The sequence below is a fragment of the Alosa pseudoharengus genome, unplaced genomic scaffold (assembly GCF_046254945.1).
Source record: "Alosa pseudoharengus isolate Yale_2024_CS ecotype anadromous, Long Island Sound unplaced genomic scaffold, YU_APseudo_1.1 YU_APseudo_1.1_scf_16, whole genome shotgun sequence".
NCBI classification, from domain to species: domain Eukaryota; kingdom Metazoa; phylum Chordata; class Actinopteri; order Clupeiformes; family Clupeidae; genus Alosa; species Alosa pseudoharengus.
The window spans coordinates 27,660,230-27,670,155 of record NW_027468630.1 but is presented as its reverse complement, the minus strand read 5'-3'; the positions used below and the strand labels follow the sequence as shown (position 1 = coordinate 27,670,155).

At 42.5% G+C, this 9,926-nt stretch overlaps 1 protein-coding gene across 2 annotated transcripts; it reads right to left on the bottom strand.

Moving 5' to 3' along the window:
• Positions 1-89: 89 nt before the first annotated feature.
• On the bottom strand, positions 90-4,718 carry LOC143125833 (N-acetyllactosaminide beta-1,3-N-acetylglucosaminyltransferase 2). Of its 2 annotated transcripts, none has more exons than XM_076287591.1 (2): positions 4,595-4,718; positions 90-2,717 (listed from the first exon to the last, which is right to left on the bottom strand). In XM_076287591.1, exons 1-2 carry the CDS (start codon positions 4,667-4,669, stop codon positions 1,236-1,238), a joined length of 1,557 nt encoding a protein of 518 aa, XP_076143706.1. In that variant the 5' UTR covers positions 4,670-4,718; the 3' UTR covers positions 90-1,235. The 2 variants fall into 2 exon arrangements, with proteins under 2 accessions (XP_076143706.1, XP_076143707.1); XM_076287592.1 differs by lacking the exon at positions 4,595-4,718 and adding an exon at positions 4,101-4,586.
• Between the last annotated feature and the right edge of the window lie 5,208 nt (positions 4,719-9,926).

The following is a 9,926-nucleotide window of genomic DNA, read 5'->3' as shown; positions in this document are numbered from 1 at the left end:
TAGCATGTAAAGCACTTACCATACACTTACTATTGGTTATTTCTCACATTATGGGATTAAAGCCACAACAGGTAACAATCACAACAAGAAAAGCAGAAAACAAGTCATTTAATGTGTTAAATTGTGTTAAAAGGACAAAGGGACGGCAAGTTGTCATGTTTCCTAAAGTAGGCTACACGTCTCTTCACCCTTAACTAGTGTTAAGTGTGCTGTATTTAACGGAAACCTCGGGTTAACCAAGAACATAACCTGCTCGGAGCAGGTTTGAGATGCAGCGTAAATTGCCATGGCAGCATACCTCGGTTAAAACCTATCCACCTTTCGTAGTACGGGTTAATCTGGAATTTACGCCACACGTGATCCAAGTTACTCTCGAAGTTACCCAGATAATCCAGTAACCCCGCTTCGTAGTACAGGCCCCTGGTGAATGCAAGGGAACAGAGTCCACACCACTTCACCGTCTGAGCCCTACCCCCTAGCAAGCCAGGGGTGGGGGTGAAGTACTTTGTTTGGCAGGGGCCAGTTTCTGTTCTTGCGTTTTGAGGCCTCAGGTCATTGGCAATGTGGACCTGAAGAAAGCCCTATAGGCGATACTGGCCCCAGTGGTAGAAACTCGACTAATTATGAGAGGGTGTATGGAGACCAACCCTCAGGCTTTCCCACTTCTAAAAACAGGAAAAACAAGTAATCTGTGGGCTCCAAACCCAGCTCTGAACTCAAGAATCCACCATCCCAAAAAACAGCTATTTATTGTTCAGTGATAGTGCTTCCTGTAAACCAGTTCAACAAGAAAATATGATGAAATGCAGCTTGTGCCCCCCTCCACACACTCACACTAACGTCATACACAAACCTGTTAATTCTGATATCCTTATCAAAAAGCATGTTTGTCCTAGCTTATACAGTCTTTTCAATTGGTCCAGGACAAGTTTTATTGTGGAACCAGCCAGATAGTTGACTATCTAATCTATCTGAATATTCCATGACGACCGGTAGGGAGCTATATCCCAGGGTAGGGCTGCGACTACCTATTGTTTCTACAGTCGATAACTTTGTGGATTATTTTCTTGATTAATTGAAATGTTGGTTTTTATCAATAAAATGTAAGAAAATTGTGAAAATCAGTGTTTCCCAAAGTCCAAGATTCCTTGTTATGTCCGCACGCCAAAGATATTTAATTTACTGTCAGAGAGGAATGAGTGAAGCTAAAAAGAGCTATATCCTGAGAATCTGCATCACATTAAGTCCATGATATCTAATTCCCGTGTTTGTTTTTGTTTATGTGCCACACGTTTGGGAGGGGCCTTCCCCGTGGGTGCGCGTGTGGGGTCCACTCTGAGTGTGGTGTTGAGGCAGTCAGGGGGAGGCGCGAGGACCTCCGCCCACAGCCTCCTCACCGCCTCGGGGCTGCGCTTGTGGACCAGCAGGATGCTGTGGTATGCGCAGGGGCTCTCCTCCTCCTCCCCCTCGGGGAAGTCAAATGTGAGGAACGCCGGCTCGTGCGTGGGGACCACCCCCAGCCTCTCCAGGCACATGCCCACGTAGATGTCGTCGATGGGGAACAGAGCGACCCTCTGCGACACCTTCTGCAGTCGCAGGGCCAGCGCGCCTGAGTACACCACCCCTCCCCCACCCGCGTACGTGGGGTATGTCCCTGTATACAGGTGCTCAGGAATGTAGTATTTCACCTCTTTGGAGAGTATTGGTCGGGCCAGTCGGATCACATCCCCCACCAGAAAGTTCTGCAGGGTCCCGTCGGGCTTCAGGCCTGCGGCCGCCTTCTGCTCCTCTCTGTCCAGCTGCGCCTGCAGGTAGTCCAGGAGAGCGGGAGTCCTGACAAACACGTCGTCGTCGCCCTTGAAGATGAAGCGGGCGCGCGGGCAGTGGCGTGCGAGCCAGCCCCAAAACAGCACGTCCTTCAGGGTCAGGTTGAAGAAGGAGTCCCTGAAGCCCCAGCGCAGGAGGTCCCCGTGCTGCTCGCTCTCCTGCTTCAGACGCTCCTCCTGGGTCTGGTTGGGACTCCCGCCACCTCTCCCCAGCAGGAACAGCCTGCGGACCAGCCCGCCTGTGCCCCTCCTGCCCCGCACCTGGCCCTGCTGTCCCCAGGTCTCCCGGATGACCTGCCGCTGCTCGTAGTGCTCGTCCTGGCTCTTGATGGCCAGCAGCAAGAAAGGAGGCCTCCCAGTCTCTTTGTGACATAAGCGCGGCTGGTCGCTGAGGAGGGGGAAGTCCCGGCACATCATCCGCAGAACGAACTCCCTGATGTGGAGCGGTAGCGTATAGAACCCTGGCATCGCAGTCTCCACTGAGGTCAGGTTAAAGGCACAGGGCCTGCCCCTGACGCTGGCTGCCATGGGAGTCAGCCTTTGGACACCCTGTGGCCTGGCCTCGACTGAACGCAAGATGTTGCTGTTCCACAGATCCAGTTTATACTGAAGCCGGTTCCACAGTCCAGTTTTGTTGGCGTCCATGCGGCCCCTCCAGAAGGCCCCCTGTGGCTGCGCGGCGTACCCCGGGCTCGCTGCGGCTCCCGGGGCGGTGAACTTCCCGCTCACGGTGTTGATGGCGAGGATGCTCTGTGGATGATGGGGTCTGTGCGTCTGGGCCATGGACAAGCAAACGGCAAGGGTGACGTAGACCATGAGCCCAGCCATCAGAAAGCAAGGCAAGCAAACCCAGAACAGGACTTTGCGGAAAGTGGAGAAGAGGGGCATACTCTGGAGAGGGGCCAGTTGGAGGAGAGAGAGGAAGAAATGAACACACGTTATTTTCACATTCATATATACTCTAGAGAGGGGACAGGTGAAGGAGGAGAGAACGAGGTAAACACACATCATTTTCACATTAATCCAGTCATACTACACTTTTCATATTTTCTCTAAGAGTATTTTCACTTGGCCTATACAATACAGTATTGATGGACTATTTAACTTAATACAACATATACAACTATTTAACTTCTTTACAAAACAATATTTTCCTTTTTTAAAAAAAAAGTAAAACACTAGGAACTGGTTGAACCTTCTAGTCCGGCAGCCATGGGGTCAGACCGGTTTTTTTTTTTTTTTTTGCATAATCTTGTAGACTAGGGGTAGGTCTTTAAGATTTAGGAAGGTGCACAGGCAATTTCGTATACTAACCCTTTCTTGTTCAATATGCTGAGTATAAGGCAAGACTCTACTGGTGAATAGGGTAAAAATAAATATCCAGCAGATATCACTATGAAGCTTCCCCAGTTGATTACTTACATTAATATGAAAAAAATGTTTTAATGTAATTTATGTTGAAATATGAAAAAGCCAAATGTGCCAAAATCATGAAGAAAATAGGAAATATCTCTAATTTCAAGATGAGTAGGCCAACTCATATTTGCAAATCAACTCAAATAAAATGTACTACAATACAGTGTTGGGTTTCCTGTTTACCAACAAAACTAGATGCGCGCGCAGCCTTGAGGCAGACGCTTGGTGGCCGTCCACAACGTTATAAACATAACCTAAATGGATTATTAATATAACATCGTATTTTGTCATTTTTGGCGAAGACATGCATTCCGTTAGGGATATTGAACATATTTAACATTCTCTAACCATCGTGATTTCGAATTGGTGCAGTTTTCAGCACAAAAACTCATTTTATTCTTTTGCATTGCTCTGTTCTGTGGTGCTTTCTGCCTCTTGATTGCGCACGCATGTTTTCGTGACGTTCCATAGAAATCCATGTATAGTTATTCAGACAGTATAGCCAGCCTACTTCATGCATTCAGATTTGGACAATTTAACCATTTTCTATGTCAATTAAAGCATTTCTGTATTTCAGATAACGTCAGTAATAGTCCGGAAGCCATTGGATCAGACCTGTTTTTGTCGATTATTTATTTATTTTATTTTTGCTTAAACTTGTGGAGTTTGGGCGACTCTTTAATATTCAGGAGGGTGCCCGGGATATGATATCCCTTGAGCAATTTCATATAGGCCTAGGCCTAACCCTTAATGCCGATCTAGCCAAAATAATTCTCCCAACTTTTACAAACGCGATTTGGGCAGATTCAAATTACGCAAAAAGTAGGCCTACAAGAAGATACTAGCCCATCTACTTACCTCAGTTTATGTGTTGATTGAAGAAAGCTTAGCCTATCTGTTGATTCACTGTAAATGTTTGACAAATGAAAGCTTCCTCCGTTAATCCGTCGACGATATTTTAGATATCCGCGGCATACTGCAAGTGATTGTTCTTTGCAGGTTCAAATGAACACCGCCCGTAAAGCGCCGAGATTGAACTGTGAATTAGGATATGCCAATTTGTTGTAGCCTAGTTCAGTGTCTGCTGATTGACTCACGGGTCAATGAAATGTCAAATATTTTAAAATCTTAACATTTGATTTGTCTGTTGTAAAAACAGCCAGAAAATGCAAACTTCCAAAAACGACGGACTAAAATCGTGGCAATTTAGGCTATAACACAAAAACCTTCAGTGTTGGCTAGATCTTGAGATCGCGCGGGATGCCCTTCAAACAAGCACACACTTCAGTTTACAGACTCGAACACCTGCAGGCACTATCAAGAGACCTGAAAAGCATTATAGGCCTACCCACCTTCGAGTCATCTGACGTCTCCGGCTCTGCCGGTCGGCAGAGGGGATGAGTAAAGGCGTTGACATGGAAGTTCATATTCTTTGAGTTTCGGAATGTAGAAGGGCATCTTTCAGGTGGAATGAGGCACACCTATGGCAAGCGATTTTAACATTTACCCGCTAAGTTTGACTATCTTAAATTAACATTGTAGATATCAACAACGTCTTTCTGACTAGTCGCAATTACTTTTGGATAGTTGGAATTGTCATTCAAGATATCTAACGTAATTGTGACTAGTCGAAACGTCAGATAGAGATATCTGTAATTTAGTTTTGACTAGGCAAAACTGATTTACAGATATCTGTCATCACGTTATTGAAAACAACATTCAACTCGTCACACATCTTAAATGACAATTGCAGATATCTTCAGTTTTGACTATGCAGAATGAAAGGTGAAGATCTCAAACGTCATTATGGCTAGTGCAAATTATTGTGCAAGACGTTGCTCTTTAGATCCGTAGCAGAGCCCGTCTACTTATTAGACATTCTCTATCCGTAGGCTAATTTCCCCTCCCCAACATAATCGAAGAAGTGGGCTTATTTCCTTATTTCTATGAATGGAAGAAGAAGAAGCATGTCTTGTTGACATCTAAAATAAGGGTGCATTCAAGGCACTTCGGAATGACAAGGACCGCCCCCGTGGCAACTTGTTTTCCCCCACAGCAAGTGTTCCTTTGCCGTCGGAGTGTGTGACAAACACGAATGCCACAACAAAGGTTAAAACATACACTCACTAATCCTAAATAAACAACTGTATTTGCTTAAAATATAGTGTAAGACGCTTGTGAAAGAAAGATATGCAGCTTTCAAGTGACAAAAACGGCAGATTCCTAAGTTCACATTACAGTTTTTCTCAGTCGCTTTGGTGCTTTTCTCAGATCAGAATGAAAATTCTCATATAGTTCAACCTCCACAACATTTAGTTATTTGTGCACATTATAGTAGCAATTTCTCCTTCCTCTGAACAAATTGCAAAGGCTTTTGGACATGTTTCAGTTGCTTTGTCATGTCGGTCAAAATTAACTATACTTATGGATGCTGAATAGTCATTCCCAATAAAACTGATAGTCTTCATTTCATTGCTTGAGTCATTACATACAAAATTGGTGAACTAGTTATCAAATTCTGTCACAATGCTGTAGAATTGCAAGGAGCACAGTAAAAATGTGAAACGTACATATTCAGTGTCTTGTACTCACTCTCCTAACTACAGCAATTTATAACTTTACTGTAGTTTTCAAATGGCTGTACAAGTAGGCTACTGTATAGTGCTGTCTTGAGCATGTTCAGGTAGTGTCACCGAGTTCTGACCTTTTTTTGGATGGGAAAACACTGAGAGCATAAACTGCCATAATGAAAACATGACAAAGCCATTTGACTATCTTGTTCATAAACGATGGTGTCAAGACTTCTCATTTTGATGACACTGGCAGTTTCATTGACATAAATACTTGCTTTTGAGGAATGGACTATCCATTTTGAGCAAGTGACGTGCTTTTGCAGGTTATCCACTAGGTTTTGCAGTTTGCACTAATTGTTTTGAGAAATGCACTAACTGCTGTGCAAATGTTAATAGTGATGTGAGAAAAGCACCAAAGCGACTGAGAAAAACTGTAAAACTGTTGGACATGAAAGGCCACATGGACTAGGCTACAAACGAATAACGTGACGACAAAAGTGATGACGAGCCCATAACTGGGCAACTCTGTTAGCTATCCTAGCATTCATGGGCTTTGGAAAAACCTTTCTCCGAGTGAAAACATAATCATTCCGCGTCATTCACGTCACTTATGTGTGAGTCAGAGGTTGGAAACTGGGACTAGATTTTGCTAACAGAGTTGCCCAGTTAGCGGCTCGTCATCACTTTTGTCGTCACGTTGTAGTTCGTTTGTAGTCCATGTGGCCTTTCATGTCCAACAGTTTTAATGTGAACTTGGGAATTGGCCGTTTTTGTCACTTGAAAGCAACATTGAATCATCAATAATTGCTGCCAGCTCCTGTCTTGCATAGGCAGCATTAAAAAGACGATTAAAAACTCCTTCGCCCTCTGGCTGCTCTGGCATTATGCTAGTTAGTGCTAATTACAAAGTTAACAGTTAACAGGTGCTATGTGATTTTATGATTTGAACAACAACATGCTCTGCTCCCGCCTAAAGTGGGATGCGGGCCTAATTTGCATAGCAGTAGGCTACAATAGGGTTGCCACCTGTCCAGGATTTTCTTGATTGTCCAGGATTTTCACGGTCTGTCCAGGAAAATAAAAATAAAACACTGAATGTCCCGGATTTTTGTACATGATGCGCAAAATGTGTATTTCAGTTTAATTGAAGCGTGCCTACGTCCATAAACGTATGCAGCCTTATTGGCTCTACAAAAATGACGTAGCATAACATGGGTGGTGGTGGTGGGGGCACGCACCGTGGAGGTTCATTAGAAATGGTAAGGTGGAGATGGAGAGTGTGTGGGACAAGGAGAGACAGAGAAAGGAAAGTTTATTCCACATAAGCAAAAAAGCAGAACCTAATTATGTATTCCCCCTTTTTTCTCAATACTGCCCCCAGGTGTCCACAACTAAAAACTGTTGAAAATATAACAAAATAATAAAGGTCTGCTATTAAATAAAGCAATTAACTAAACAAATAACTAGAAATTGTCATTCTTACTAATTTTAGCTATACAATTGTCACTTAGAATGACGGTTTTTATCTTGGGTTAGATGTGCGAAAGGCGCCGTTGCTTACAAACAAAAAGGTTGATTGGATGGTCAAAATTTTTGTCAGACACAGGTGGCAACCCTAGCTACAGATATCTCTAACGTCATTTCGCCTAGTCAAAACTCTAATTCAAGATATCTATAATTAAATTTTGACTAGGCAGAAAGAAAGTTATAGATATCTCTAATTTCAGATAGCCTATCTCTAATCAAAATTCATTCAATATATCTATAACTTGATAATATCTACAATCAAATTATGACTATCCCTAACTCCAGTTTGAGATATCTACTAGTCATAATTCCATTTACAGATATATCTACAATGTAATTTCGCCTAGTCAAAACTTAATTCAAGATATCTGAAAAGGAACATGTAGATCTTGAATTGAGGTGAATTAAAGATATCTTCAACTGGAGTTATGACTAGTCAGAATCAAATTGTAGATATCTCTAACTGAAATTACAGATATCTACAATTTAATTGCAGATATCCGTAATTCACATAGTGGATATCTGCAACTGAATTGTAGATATCCGTAATGATAAACCCCATAGAAATGAATGGCACATGTGGCGTCATTTGTCCTAGGAAGAATGTCTTTGTGGATATCTGAAATGACAATTATGGATAGGAAGAATTCAATTGCGGATATCTAAAATGTTTGTTTTGACTAGGCAAAACTGAATTACAGATATCTGCAATACATAGGCTATCCAGTCTAGCGGGTAAATGTTAGAATACACACCAGACTGGTGCGAACAAGAACAGCATGTTCACCAGCCGTGATGTCACACACAGACTAGCATTGATCTCTTGAACTGGCCACACCTAGCACAGATCTGTAAAGAACCTTCCCCTGAGATCAGTACCAACGTAATAATTTCCACCAACGTGTGATTGCAGTTTTAAACTTTTAATTGCAGTAATAACCCTGCAGACGGGAAGGTTAAACAAGTTATTAGCCTACATTAATTTCCCACAAGTGTCAATGATATAATGACAACGATCCAAATAGTAAGGGGGCCTATGTGTCTAATTTGGGGGCTTGTGGGTTTTGCGTGTTAATTTTTGGAGAGTATTATCTTGGTTCTGGGGTTCTTAAGAGGAAAACATAACAAGGTAGTGTGCCACAGTGGTCGACATACTCAATATAACATTATAAAACAATTGTTAGGGTGAAGATTGATCTCTAGAGCAAGAAATTATGCCTAAAATGCTCAAAATTGTCAAAAAAATTATATTTATATCAATTAATGCGTATGCGCTTGAGTGTATAGCCTGCTCAGACAGCTGCTCTAGACACATTTAAAAGGAATTTCAGAGCACAAAGTGCAGAGATCTCTGTTAGATCAGGTTTAATAGACGTTTGCGTAGCTGAAGTCCGGCCTTCCATATGTGAGTGTAAAGAAAAGAAAAGGTAAAAGGATCATAAAAAGACAACAGGTGTGTGTGTGTGTGTGAGAGATAGAGAGAGAAGAGAGAGATAGTGCCTAGTAACTACCAACCTAAGTAAAATGAATTCCTATCTGATCCTAAAAGAGAATATTAATTGGCAGAGTATCTCAGCTCTGTCAGAGATACGAAGCAGAGGCATATCCTGACCAAGTACAGGCTGTGTGACCACAACCTAGCAATAGAAACAGGCAGACACAGAAAAACCTGGCTAAAAGAGAACAAAGGATATGTGGTCACTGTCAGGCAGAAGAGAGAAGGTTGAGACAGAGGACCACTTTCTTCTTCACTGTGAAAAATATGACATGTTAAGATAGACCTTTTTCATAAACTTACAGCAAACCATACCAAATTTATAGACATTGAAGACAATGATAAAATGGCCATACTTCTTGGTGAAGGGCCCTCTGCTGCCCTGGCAGCACAATATGTCTTAAAATGTCACAACCTGAGGGACATGACTTAAGTAAACCTAATGTCAAACAGGCACATATGCACACAAGCATGTTCTCACATGTGCGCATGCACGCACGCACGCACACACATACACACACACACACACACCCACACCCACACACACACACACACACACTCACAGACAGAGAGAGAGAGAGACGCACTCTCTCTCTCACACACACATACACTCACCCCTACCTATTATTCATTATTTGTACTGTTTATTTTGTGCTCACATGTTTATACATTGTATGCTGTATCTCTGTCTTCTTTTCCTTGTGATATTGTGTTATTTGTAATACTAGCTTTAGCAACACTGTACCAAACAGTCATGCTAATAAAGCCCCTTTGAATTTGATAGTGGCTGTTGATAGCTGGCAGTTGTATAATATATCATAAGCTGGAGAGTGAGACTATAGTGACAGTTGGCCATTGAAAACTGGCAGTTAGATATAGAATAACATGTAGAATATAATAACTGATCTTCTAGCCTACATTGAGCAGGCACACTTTCATAGTTCATGGTGGCACAGTCTAGTTAGGTTATATGCTGAGGTGTGTCTTTGTGATGACACATATTCTCTCCAGCAACACAAGAAACAGATGTTGGACTCTCTTTATCCAGTGTCAGAAGGCAGATATGTGTGGACTGGTTAATGACCCACT

Excerpts from the sequence above, each read along its gene's own strand:
- LOC143125833 (XM_076287591.1), bottom strand. The coding sequence starts at position 4,669 with ATGAACTTCCATGTCAACGCCTTTACTCATCCCCTCTGCCGACCGGCA. Across the intron at positions 2,718-4,594 it reads AGACGTCAGATGACTCGAAG|AGTATGCCCCTCTTCTCCAC; the intron begins GTGGGTAGGCCT and ends GCCCCTCTCCAG.